The following is a 13340-nucleotide window of genomic DNA, read 5'->3' on the forward strand; positions in this document are numbered from 1 at the left end:
AGACACCCTCCCATGACAAGTACTCCTACAGCAGTGATTCCTTTGATGAAGACTCCTCTGAGGAGGAAGACTCCATCTCAGACACAGAGAGTGCACTCTCCACACCCCCTGTGGGGCAAACCAGGTCAGTAGTAATGATTTTCCTGTGACTACGAACCCTGTCTTTTTTTCTCAGCATAACCGTGTACAAGGCATACTGTTTGCATTCTCAGGTTGATCACCAGGTGCTAGATGCAATTTTCATGAACAACCACTTGGTTGTATTTAAGAATTATGCCAAAATTACCACATATATTAGAAAACTGGACAGTACTGGCAACCCTGGTAGTTGTCAAGTCATTGCAGACAGGCAAGCCCTTCTCTTAGGTCTTTTGTGGTGTCAACAATAAGTTTATTGAAAGAGGTACATAAGTGGTCTGGTAAAAAAATTACAAGAACTCAATTGTTTTTTTGTTGTTGTCTATGACAGATTTGTCTTGTCTCCTACCTTTGTATGACAAATTTCTAATCAAACATCAAACTGAATGTTGAAGGTGGCTGATCCATGTTCACCTATTTCCTCCATCCATTCAGTTCTGAAGACGGCCCCAGAAGGAGAGGTACCCAGGCCTGGGACCAGCCTAAGGAGCTGCCACGCCTCCCAAGACAGCCCCATCCACCTCCAAGGAGGAACCCACAGAGGGAGGCTGCTTACAGACAGAAGGGCTACATATACTACCCACCTATTCCACGAGGTACAGTACTGGTGCCACAGTTAATTGCAGTCTGATTTGCTGTTTCCATTTTCCTTTCTTTCTGTGCAATGACAGTGCTATTATGCATTGCAATGTCAGCAATGATTTACCCTTTATATGACCATGACCAGCTGAATAGACCGATTCCATAGCCCCCACCCACCTCCGTCAAAACCTACATTTCCCTTTCAGGTTCTCTGTAACTATTTTCTGATTCTAGCTCACTCTCTATGACACCATTTTGCACTACATTAGCAGCTACTTGAGACATCATGGCAATCAAAGGACAAGGAAATACGATCGGTATTCTTGTAATAACTTTTAATTGCAAAATGAACATTTCTCCTGTACCTTCTTTACGTAATCACAATGGTTTTGATTGTTTGCTGTGTTTTTTGTGTGACCTTTCCTTCTCCTGTCCTCTGTCCTTCCAGTGGAAAGTCTTGATACACACACGGCAGCTCTCTACAGCCACCTTCACAATTCCCAACACTCTCTTTGCTTGAAACCAGACAAGCCCCTCAAGCCTTTAGGAAAAGCCAGAGAGATGCCGAGTTCCACCAAGAAGAACCTGAAGCCATCCTATGTAAAGTTAGACTACTGCAACCGAGCAGTGGAGAAGCAACGGGAGGGGAACTCAGCCTCTAGTGGATATGTGAGTGAGGAGCCTCCCAGGAATGGAAAACCCATTCCCATCAAGAGACCTAAAAGTAAGGGGAACATACTTAATAAAGAGCACTTTTGTTACTGTCACTTCTCATTTGGTTTGGCACAGTCATTCCAATGGTCAAAGCAGTGGCCAGACTGTTGGCAGGTAAAACACTCTTGAAGCTCCTATATAAAATAGTTGTGCAAGAAGAATCCCATTTTCCAATACACTACAAAGCTGATTGCATATTAGATTATTGACACATAAAAAGCATAGCAACTTTTATAAGGTCTGCTACAACTACATATGTGAACAAACAAGTGTATACAATGAATTGCCTGCACAAATGTGTATGAAGTATCAATATATCAACATGTGTCTTATTCCATGATACCTGCTGAGAGATTTCCTTTAACACCAGCTTTCTCTTCAACCCTACAGCAGCCTCCAACCTGATCTACTCCCCCAGGAAGAGGACCATTTACCCAGAGGAGGAGGAGCTCTGGAATCTGCCATCTGGGAACAGACAGACTGTCATCAGCAGATAACCTTCAACTGATGTTGTCTTTGTTACCACAGCAACACTGGTAGATCCAGGACAGAATTTACAACCAAATCTGTTGACATTGTTGATAACTCTACCTCAACATCAGACAAATGTTTATTGGAGTGAACATAAACCTAACCAGAGGAAATACATCAAATGCCAACAAACTAACCCTTTCAGTGACTACTTCTACTTCCACCTCTCGTCACTCTGTATGACTGGCAGCTCTAAAAGAAATCAGAATAGAAATAAACAGGACTGAATATGTTTGATACTGCTGCCAGGCTGTCAGTTAGGTCTAAATTTAAACATTCAGGTTTGATCATCACATAGAATTGCCTAAGTAATGAGGATAGTGTTGAAATCTGTTTGTTTGCTCATCACCTCCTCATGACAAGTGAACATCTCTGCACTGCACACTGCAAAGTATCATTTAGAGTCATTCCTCTTTTACCTTTTGGTAGCTGCTAGGATATTTAACCTCTCTTTTTGTGCTATCAATTGTGATAATGTGGTAAAGAAGAAGAGACAAAGACAATGTACTGCTGTAATATCAGTATCATTTTATCAGTGATTTCTTTTGTGTTTTAGCAAAACTGTATCATCAATTCTTGCAATACTAATTTAAGCAATGTAATGGTAAAGATGAAATTTTACTCAAGACAAGAAACGAAAAGAGTCACCTAAATGTGTGCAAATTTATTTCGTGGAAAATAGTTGTAGAATTATGTGCAATCAATACTATGAGAGATATAAATATTTAAAGCAATAAAAAAGAAATTCTATTATACACAGTGCAAACACAAATATGTAACTCTATTGAGTGATAAAAGAATACTATTTTACACTTCATGTCACCTATAGAATGTGATGTACATAAGATTATGTAGTGAATACCAAAGTGATGTAACAGCGACATGTTGTTGTAATAAACTCATTGATTTATGAACGACTTGATGAGCACTATGTTGTCATATGTTTCCGGTGGCCAAATTGTGGAAAATTCCTTCTTGTTAATTATGTGCAATATGACAGGGAAGAAATAGCGGAATAGTTAAGTGTATTTTACAACTGCTTAAATTGAAACTTTACAGAATTCCATAGCTTACGGGAAAATTTTGCAAAAGTATCAGAGTGCTGGGATTAAACATTTATCAGTGAGTAACTTTCACAATCTTTTGGTTTCATACCACGGAGATTCAATACGACGTTCTTTGACTATATAAAGCTCTTTTCTATTGCTATCCTTATCTACAAACTGCAATGATATCCATGTAAATCAACAAAATGCGTCCTTTTTTCATTTTATAAGAAGACTAGTATCATGCTCCACGGGCTACCCGCTACGCTTTCGCCTGGTGTCTAAAATGATTAGGCGCGATTCGATCGGACGACGAGTCTGTGAGCTCTAAATTACGAGGAGGCATTACCCTGACGGGAAGGGGGAACTCTGCCATTTCTTCGTCGGCATCAGGGTCAAGGGGTATAAAGATAACCATCACCGTAGCGAAGCGTCGCATGACGGTATATACCGTTTCCAATGTAAATAGGGCCTATCTCTCTGTACGCATGTGCAAGCTATGCATGACACTTAACAATTTGGTATCATCTTGGAGGCATCAGATTTCCACTATAGTGCGGAATCAACACACCAAAACGCCCTTATTGACTCTTTCTTTAGTCTCAACAAATGTCACGAGCCCAGATAAAACAACCTGACAGACAGGTTCCCGTTCCCATGGTAAGAGTCAACAAAGGCGGTCTAACAAGATCATGTGTCGCCATCTTGCTGCTGCCTTTTGTCGAGTTACTAGCATGCTAGTATGTAATACGTCCTGCATCTGATCTTTGCCTCTCAGCTGTGTGAAAATGGGGTGTGGAGCTAGCAGTTCTTCTCCAAAAGTGCCTGACACTCTCACTCACTCCCAACAAGCAGAGGGCGGACAGAAAAACGCGGCGGGCCCAGTGGAATGTACGAAGGGTTTGGATACGAATCCCGCCCGTCAGGGAGGTGTGCCGACAGCAGCGGTGAAGCCAGTGGAGCGCATCAGTATTCTAAATACAAATACGAATCCTGACGACGAGGAAAAAGAGGCGAATATGGACCGCTCTTCGAAATGCTTGAACACGGATCCTGAATCAGAGGAAAACCAGGCGACTCGACCTCCAGGTATGGAGTCCGCGAATGATATAAATACGAATCCGACCTATCAGGAAAAACAAGTGACTCCCATTGTAGGACCGGAAAACGTAACACGTTTCAACATTTCTGATATGAGTTTTGACCGAGTCATCGGTGAAGGGTCCTTCGGATCGGTCTTCCTATCCCGGAATAAGTTGTCTGGAACTTACCATGCTTTGAAGAGGTTGAATATAGGACAGGTAATACGTCTGCAACAGGTAGATCACGTCAACAGCGAGCGAATGGTTTGGGCAAGTCTTCGCCACCCATTCATATGTCGGCTTTTTGGTACTTCTCGCGATGACAGATATCTGTACCTACTCCTGGAGCTTGCACATGGGGGAGAGCTGTTCTCAATGCTGAGGAGAGAGAGGAAGTTGTCCAACGAAAGGGCGAAGTTTTACGCCGCCGAAATAGCTCTTGCGCTTGACTATCTTCACAGAAATGACATAATATACAGAGGTTTGAAGCCGGAAGACATCCTGATATCCAAAGAAGGCCACGTGAAGTTAACCGACTTTGGGTTTGCCAAAGTTGTGTCCACTCCGACTCGGACGTACACGCTTTGCGGCACCCCGGAATATTTGGCTCCCGAAATATTGCTCGGTAAAGGTCACGGCAAACCGGTGGATTGGTGGACGTTTGGAGTACTTGTGTACGAAATGCTGGCGGGGCAGCCGCCATTTTGTGACGAGGACCATATGGGTATCTACCAGAAGATTTTGACTGGAATGGTGTACTTTCCCCGGTATTTCCCGTCTGATGCAACGCATTTAATCAAGGGACTGCTCCGTGCAGACCTGAAGAAGAGGATGTCCTCTTCTGACATTTTCCCTCACCCGTGGTTCAGGGACATTGACTGGGATAGCCTCCTGGCTCAGACAGTTCCACCTCCATATGTGCCTACAATAGCTCATGATGGCGACGTCAGTTGTTTTGACACATATCCTGAATATTCCCATGACTCCTCAGTTTCTGACATCGAGCAAAGCGTTGCAGAAGCCGCTTTTGTTGGTTTCTGAATGTATGTTGACTAATTGTACTTCGTTCACGCAATAGGAGCATCCCTTCGTGCAGTTTTACCGACTATACCCTACAGTCCCCAATCTAATGGGTCAATGAGTTTCTGTGATTTAAACATAGTATCAACGACTAGTGACTATTTCTACTTCCACCCTGTATGGCTAGCTGCTCTAAATAAAAACAGAATAGAACTAAACAGGACCGAATGTGTTTTATACTGCTTTCAGGCTGTAAGGTGCAAGTTTAAACATTCATGTTTGATCAGAGAGCAGGTGTACATGTGTGAGTCTATACCAAAGAATTGCCTAAGCAATGAGCATAGTATTGAAATCTGTTTGTTTACTCATCATCTCCTCATGACACGTGAACACCATCTGCACTGTACACTGAAAAGTATCATTTAGAGTCATTCCTCTTTTACCTTTTGATAGATGCTAGGATATTTCTCCTCTCTTATTGTGGTATCATTTGTGGTAATATGCTAAACAAGAAGACAAAGAGAATGCACCGCTGTAATATCAGTATCATTTTGTCAGTGACTTCATTTGTTTTTAGCACAGTTGTATCATTATTTTATATTCTTACTATACCACTTGAGCGAGCGGTGATAAAGATGAAAAGGAATTAAAAGAGTGCAAATTTCAATTAGTGGAAAAAATAGTAGACTTATGTGCAATCAATACCATAAGATATGTAAATATTCAAATAAAAAATAAAAATGAAAATGTAAATATAGACAAGAAATTACACTATACACAATGTATGCACAAATATGTAACGTTAACTCTATTGAGTGATAGAAGAACCTATAAAATATGATGTAACGTTACATAAGACTATGTAGTGAATGCCAAAATGACGTGAAAGCAACATGTTGTTGGAATAAACCCATTGATTTATGAACGACTTGATGAGCACTATGTTGTCATGTGTTTCCGGTGGCCAAATTGTAGAAGATTCCTTCCTCCTAATGCGACAATGTGACAGGAAAGAAATAGCGGAATAGTAAAGTCAATTTATAGCTGCTTGAATTGAAACTTAACAAAATTCAATAGTTTGTGTGAAAATTTTGCAAACGTATCAGAGTGCCGGGGTTAGGTAGTTATCAGTGAGCGACTTTCACAATCTTTATGGCTTCATGCCATTTGAATGGGATTCAATATGATCTTTGGCAATATAAATAAACACTCGTTCTCATTGAAATGTCGAAAATAGCATTTTTTTGGTCGAAAAATAAATCGGCTTTATTTTCAGTGAAAACTACGTGGTTGTTTAGGAAAATTCCTCTTCTAACCATAGCTAAAAAATGGCAACTTATTATTTTCGGTCCCATTGGTAATGCATTACAGGGCAGGTAACAAACGTTACCGGTAACGTTTGTTACAACAGTAGACTTTACCCTGTCTTCTTCGAAAGGACTCACCTTACTGACTACATTATTTAGGTATAAGTGGACGTCCCTAGGAACATTTAAAAAGTGGGCAGCTTTTTTACACCAGGTCAAATAGAAAGCTTAGACAGCATCGAACAATGGTAACGTTTGTTACAGTCATTTCTGTACAACATTTTGTTAAGCAAGGTGGGATACAAATGACAGTCAACAACCCTTTCTTGTTTCTTAATTTAGAAAGCCATAAAAACTGTACAGCGTCACAAAAACGGCAATTTCTAGTCTTATACATGGATAATATAACCGTGGTAACCATCGTACTCATGGTGGTAACGTTTGTTACCGAATCTGGCGACAGGCATAAACCACCTCACACAGCCTCCAAGATCAGTGACAGTAGCGATCTGACGTGATCGGTCAGAGGGTCTGGTCCGATGGTTTCACCTGCCGAACAATCATTCTGGAAACTGAATTGTTACATTTTTGGCTACTATTTGAATTCTTCGTTTCTTCTCAGGCGACAGCCATTTTTTAGGGGTTAAAATCCCACCCGTGGCTATAATAATCTTCTAAGCCATTAACCAATACGAATGTTGTTGTGCATCTTGTGTAAAACATTGCAGGGGTTGTGGAAAAATAAAGGAACCAGTGATGTTGTCTATAATTTGCTCCATATCAAAGCGTAAATTCAGGCGACATCATTTCGACATTTAAATGAGAACAAGCCAAAGCGTCCTCATCCCTGTTGCTACTCCTGACCTACAATCCGTTCTGATAACCATGTAAATGAACGCAGCTCGCCCTTTACAAATGGTGAGCTGTTACTTGTGAAACTAGTAAACAGGTTTTTTTTTTTTTTTGTAAACAGAGTACGCAGTTCAGCTCTTTTGTTGCAATGTTCTTGCCTTCGTGGATCATACATTCGTTAGATTGATGTTTCATTCTAGAAAACAATTCAGTACTTGAAGTTGAAGATGTCGAGAAAGTCTCCGGACTGGAAAGTGTCCTTCTCCAGCAGGTTGAGCAGGTGCTCCGCGGAGTCGGCAGGGCTCAGGATCATTCCGGAAGACTCCATGGAGGTTAATCTGTAGATTGGCGGGAGGAAAGTGTGATTACTCGTTGACCAGGCATTTATACCATGCAATATATTACAAGTCATGTGTGATTAGTCAGAAATCTAGCCTTGCTAAGCTTTAGTCCGCTCATATACACTTAACCAACCTGACAAGAAGTGAAATTTGTGTCTGGGACGGGATCTCAGTCTATGGTATACTGCTATCCAGAACAAGAAGTATTGTGTTTTCAGATGCAATATATTGGAAACCAAATACATTGGAGCTGATAAAACGAAAAGGGTCTAATGGAACTATAGTTTTTTTGTTATCTAAAAAAGATAATCGTTGTATGGTTTTAAATGCTAATGAGATGACGCTGCAATAAGAAAGCAAACTATCGTCAAACGCCGTCGTTCTTGTTGTGCTGGACTGAATTTGCTATAGAGGCAAAATTAGCCACACAATCAAAGTCAGCCGCCACATAATGACTATACGCACAGGTCCTCCACTCCTTTGTTCCCACACGACCTGACTGTGTGCAACATGTCGGTGTCCAGCGGGCCGGGAGAGTAGCTTAGCACGCGCACATCCGGGTCCTCTTCTGCCATCACCTGTTGAACGAGAAACAAACGAGAACACGAAAGGTCGTAAAAGGTCAGGCTCGGCGAAGAAATTAAGTTGATACCACCGTAGGTCAGGTTTATCCCCTGACAAACTTCAGTTTTGTGTTTTGGTTTGTTACACCCGTCGGCATGTAGGACAAGCAACTACAATAATGGCAAATCAAACGTCTACCTACATGTAATTCCCCATAGAAAATTTTTGCTAGGAGAAATTTTATCGTACCAACAACCTACTAGTTCATGATACTCGGGGCAACTGTTACAGAAATGCCCTAACCTTGAAGAACATGTTCCTGGCCGCCTTACCGCTGCAGTACAGCGAGTGGTTCACCAGGGGGTTGATGGCTGAATCAGAAGTGATGTTAACGACCGTCCGTCTGACAGTGGTGCTAGGGAATATCTGACACGGGAACACGTAGTCTGAATATTTGTAAAGAAATTTTCAAACCAGCATTTATGAATCCCATGCAATATATGCTCTTCATCCCAATCATCTCATCAATTGTATTACTTAGATAGACCGATCCTGACTGCAGTTCGACCAGTAAGATGGTGACGGTATGTTTGCATTCTTATTCTTTCGTTTTGCATGTAACGGAGGTTGTCGGGGGACATTGGGTCGGTCTATTCAGTTGGTCATGGTCGTTAAGGGTACATCCGCTAACCGTATGGGCACCTGTATCTGACTCTAACATTAGCCGTGACGAGGACAGATGACCCTGTCCTTGGTGCTGAAATACTTTCGGGTGCTTGTAACGACGCGCTGTGTTTACAGCTCGCGATCTTGTGATCAAGAATCACAGGTGACTAACCGCAACGACACTACTAAGAATTACTGAGAATTACTGAGAATTTCTACATCCGATGGTTTGATAGATTGTTCTCTGGTTAACGTTAAGTGTCTACCGCCGGTTGATAGCGTAGCACACATTTCTGTTTTTCTAGATGTAATATTTTGCAGAGCTAAGAAGTTTACACCAAACAAATCTAACGCTTTTAAAATGGACAATACAATGCTTCTACTTCCCACAATCCCCAACAAACCTTCATGAACTTGGAAGTCAGGGTGATGACTGACGTCAGATTGGCGGCATAGTATTTAGTCAGAATCTGCGGGTCCGAATGTTCCGACGCCTTCTTGGTACCGTCCCCCAAGGTTGCTGCGTTGTGGATCATCAAGGCGTTCTTAAAAGTGCCTAGGCGACAGCGGCGGTGGGGTTACTGAATTGTGTTCACAATTAGGATGATATGTCTGAGAAAGATGTCAAAAAAGAAGCAATGAGAAAATATGATGGTAAAATTAATCTGGTGTTTAAACCAACGACTGACTCTCATCCTGATCGAAATTTGAAATGAGTGCAAAATTTACACGTGCAAAATGCATCCCTAGTGCTGCCATGCCGTAACTCCCGTGTGTAGTTGAAGGGATCGTGCAGTAAAGTGTCTAAGCCGAAAGACCACCAGATCTGCTTGCAGCTAAAGAACACGAGATCTTCTGCGCCCCCCCCCCACCCCCCCCTTATCCATGGTATTTTTTTCAAAAACTTCTGACCCACAATCTCCTGGCATGATAAGCCGTCCATACATCGTTAGCAAATCATCACTGCAGTATAGTACCATAGCATACCAATCAGGATGGAACCGGCAAGTTCCATACACCGCTATCCTGGGCCCGAAGCCAGATCTTCCTTCTTGCTGAGCGGGTTGCCACATCGAACAGCTGTCCCAATACCGGGCCTGATAGTACACGGTGGATAGTTGGGGGATCCATAAAAACCTACTCTGAACAAAAATTAATGACGGGGCCCCATGTACTTATAGTAAGGCGTCACCTTGCTGTGCGTCTGCAAATATATCACAGAAGTGAGCGGCGTGGGCGGCGGAGTCCTCCAGATCCCCCGTCACCAGCTTCACCTCCAGTTGATTCGGGCTCTTCTCTTCCACCTGCCGTTTGGTTTCTTGTAGACCCTGAAGGGAGCGACCTGTCAGTACCAGGCGGGAGCCCTGCCCCAGTCGCCCCGCCAGCAGCACGGCGATGCTCCGGCCCAGCCCCCGACTCCCTCCTGTAACAGCACAGAACGTAGCTGGTCCGAACACAGCTGACGCCATGGTCAGAACCCCAGAGATAGGACAGCGCCGTTAAATATAGACGTCACTAGATTGTTGGTTCAGCGGCCCCACAAGAGCTGCTCCACAGGACGTATGGGGCTAGCTGTCCGGGCTGGGAATTGTAATTCAGGTCATGTGTCCGTGTACATAAGGTCCTGACCTTTGTCGCGCACTGGATAAAGGCTTGATAACTGTGTGGACATAGCCTCAAAAGCAGGCTCCATAATGAGATTGAGCAAAATTATCAGAATAAGCACGGATATCTACAAAGAAGCTTTGTCTTGGTGCTCTTTGTTGCAACTGTCTGGTCTTGTTTAGGGCCATTCCAGCGGACAGACTCATACCTCCGACATTCTTCCCCCGACAGTAACATTTTTACAGTAATTGATGATAGAGAAAACTATCTAAGGAGGCAGCACATTTTGACTACTAGTAATTTGTACTTTGTTCATGTAATAGGAGCATCCCTACAGTGCCCAATTTAACAGACCAATGAGTTTCTGGATTTTGATATAAATTCTATTTGGTATCACAACGAGAGAATAGGTTCGATCTCAGTTACCAATTTGGATGATCTCCTACAGATTATCATCTTTTTGTCACCCCATTGATACAGTAAAACACGTACAAGGTTCTGTCACCCTCTGGTTCATATAAGCAAAAGCAGCAAAGCAATCACCGCTCCACCTTTCTAGACACTTGGCAGATTCTGCCACTTGGCGGATAATGTCGAATCGGATATTAGGGTCAGTATGCAGTTTGCATTAGACACTCCTGTTACCCGGTAAGTCGGCAAGCTTGCAGAGTGACACTCAATGACAGTACCCTTTTGACAGTACACACACGCACACACACACACACACACACACACAGCAATCAGCGACCTAGTACAAAAAGAAATGGCCAGCAAAAGTGCCAAAAAAGTCCATAGAGAGCCTGCTATGGAGGCTACATACACACACTGTCACGTTCATTGGGCCATGAATGTTTTGATCCTTATGGTCCACACATTGCGGTTCGAACCTTGGGTACTTTCAAGGGGTAGTGCACTCGTATGTTAATTATTGATGACGAATAACTATAACGTTATATACTGAAATTACATACATGTACCTGAGGGCTAGATTGCTACAATATTGCTAGAAGAATAGTAAGACTTTTTCCTTTGAGTATTTCTGGATATTGTTTTTTTTCTTGTTCCCTCTGTTGAAAATGAGCGCAAACCGACCTAACTGCGTGATGATTCTTATCATGGTGAAGAAATGATATGCGCATGAACTTAACATGTCATATCACTTGTCTGAACTGACAACCTGGTTGTTGGCATTCGGTATGTACGCAGAAGAGTACCAATATGCATCAATGTGCCTGTTTAAACAGTCCACGTGTTCACGTATAGTTATTTTGGAATCATAACATGCAGCAACGGATGTAACGTTGAAATATTGCCTCTCGATTTCGATTAAGATGTATGGACAGATGTTTGATCAGTGTGCAAGAGTTTTTCCCTGATCACATACGGGGCACAACGTATTTGCCTCTGCTATGTACAGTCGGTTAACGGAAAATAACGCTCGATCTGAATCCTGTGTGTCAAAATATGTCACGTTATGCAAATAAAAAATACAAGTAGACGGCTTTTATGGTGTGTGCCCTTGGTTACAATTTAATTCATGGCAAGCGTTTACTTCGCTGTATACCGGGTTGATTATAGGTTGGACCAGTGGACCAACTGGTCAAGCCCCTGCGGGGAAGGACTCCATAGAGCCAGTGGACAGAAGCACACATATTCTTGATTGCAACGTCATGTTGTTGGCTGCAATACTTACAAATACCGCATGGAAAACAGTACCAGTAGCCAGAAACTGCTGGAGAGTGTGCACTGGTGGTACACCGAATCGCACCTCCTTCATACCAGTGATCGCGTCACGGTGACGCAGTGGTAGGAAAAAACAAAATGATTTACACATTAACCAGTAATTTTATCTGCTAATCTCGATATTATTTTTAAATCCAATCTACTGACGTCCTGGTAGGCACGAGCCGTCGAACACCCCTGATATAGACAACAACAGCGATCGCTCGTATACGAGTAGTATCAAAGATATGCACCCGATTCAGCTTGTAGGCTGTGATAATCTAAACACTGGCGGTACAGTGCCACTACGGAGACTAGAAAATAAAGCTATCATTAGCGGATTGCAATTAAATCCTATCCGCAAGACGACCCCACCCATGGGCAACGTGAGGGACCACTACTGCCACTACTTCAAGCAACAACATAAATGCACGTGTCCAGTGTAAGTGCAAGCGTTTCTGTATTATCATGATGTATCCAATATTCACTAAGTTACTCCAAAATCCACCTGAACATTGCATAAAAGTGTTTTTAATCTATTTTCCATAAGGCAATAAAACGACAGTTTGCACACAATGCATGGTGTTTTTCATCATAAATGATAAAAATGTAAAAATCAAAACGATCCCACAGTTAGAAAAACAGCACTGAGTGTTTTTGAATGGGTTAAGTCTGCCATCTCTAATTGCCTTGAACTTGAACTTTTTTACTTATTGATAATAACACGAGTAACCAAAATCCAATCCACATGACCAGAAAACGAATAAAACTTGTGAATCAGCATTCTCATGTAGAGGGAGATTCCTCTTGTGAAGCGTCATTTTTTCCAGTTTCTTCCTGAAGGTTCGCTACACTACATCCCCGCTGCCTCGTAAAATTGCCCAGCGATGACTTAGAATGTAAATGTCTGAAAATGTATCCACAGGCTCCTGCGCCAGGTAATATGCCAGAACGCCATCGTCTGTTTCTACGTCACCCAGTCACCCACGCATGGTTGCCTTCAATGGGGCGGTTTGTCAATCATTTGATAATTATTTTATGACGGTTAAGGTTACCCACACTCACGGAAAATTCCACGGATGGCAGATTTGGGCGAGGGCCAAGACGGGGTCAAGCAAGCTAACGCTGGTCACGTGGTCCGTGTCAAACAGAGACTACGCCAACATACAC

The 13340-nt window shown here is 42.5% G+C and overlaps 3 protein-coding genes across 4 annotated transcripts in view; 2 read left to right on the plus strand and 1 right to left on the minus strand.

Moving 5' to 3' along the window:
• Positions 1 to 2882, plus strand: part of LOC118409953 — a 3220-nt gene extending 338 nt beyond the window's left edge. The window contains exons 2-5 of the mRNA XM_035811407.1: positions 3 to 124; positions 574 to 734; positions 1247 to 1444; positions 1825 to 2882. Of these exons, the coding sequence (XP_035667300.1) occupies positions 3 to 124; positions 574 to 734; positions 1247 to 1444; positions 1825 to 1931 (588 nt within the window). The 3' untranslated portion in view covers positions 1932 to 2882. The remainder of the gene's footprint in view (positions 1 to 2; positions 125 to 573; positions 735 to 1246; positions 1445 to 1824) is intronic.
• A 526-nt stretch (positions 2883 to 3408) lies between these two features.
• On the plus strand, positions 3409 to 6046 carry LOC118412534 (putative serine/threonine-protein kinase PRKY). Its single transcript, XM_035815449.1, has one exon. It carries the CDS (start codon positions 3800 to 3802, stop codon positions 5132 to 5134), a length of 1335 nt encoding a protein of 444 aa, XP_035671342.1. The 5' UTR covers positions 3409 to 3799; the 3' UTR covers positions 5135 to 6046.
• A 1081-nt stretch (positions 6047 to 7127) lies between these two features.
• Positions 7128 to 11133, minus strand: LOC118412662 (sepiapterin reductase-like). 2 transcript variants are annotated; one of them, XM_035815663.1, is made up of 5 exons: positions 10036 to 11131; positions 9248 to 9399; positions 8481 to 8603; positions 8079 to 8191; positions 7128 to 7610 (listed from the first exon to the last, which is right to left on the minus strand). In XM_035815663.1, exons 1-5 carry the CDS (start codon positions 10310 to 10312, stop codon positions 7481 to 7483), a joined length of 795 nt encoding a protein of 264 aa, XP_035671556.1. In that variant the 5' UTR covers positions 10313 to 11131; the 3' UTR covers positions 7128 to 7480. The 2 variants fall into 2 exon arrangements, with proteins under 2 accessions (XP_035671556.1, XP_035671564.1); XM_035815671.1 differs by lacking the exon at positions 8481 to 8603 and having other exon boundaries at positions 10036 to 11133.
• Between the last annotated feature and the right edge of the window lie 2207 nt (positions 11134 to 13340).

Source organism: Branchiostoma floridae, chromosome 1 (genome assembly GCF_000003815.2).
Source record: "Branchiostoma floridae strain S238N-H82 chromosome 1, Bfl_VNyyK, whole genome shotgun sequence".
Classification (NCBI taxonomy): Eukaryota; Metazoa; Chordata; class Leptocardii; order Amphioxiformes; family Branchiostomatidae; genus Branchiostoma; species Branchiostoma floridae.

Coding starts and splice junctions, on each gene's coding strand:
- LOC118412534 (XM_035815449.1), top strand. CDS start 3,800: ATGGGGTGTGGAGCTAGCAGTTCTTCTCCAAAAGTGCCTGACACTCTC.
- LOC118412662 (XM_035815663.1), bottom strand. CDS start 10,312: ATGGCGTCAGCTGTGTTCGGACCAGCTACGTTCTGTGCTGTTACAGGA. Junction 9,400..10,035: donor ATTTGCAGACGCACAGCAAG/GTGACGCCTTAC, acceptor GCTGTCGCCTAG/GCACTTTTAAGAACGCCTTG. Junction 7,611..8,078: donor AACAAAGGAGTGGAGGACCT/GTGCGTATAGTC, acceptor GCCAATCTACAG/ATTAACCTCCATGGAGTCTT.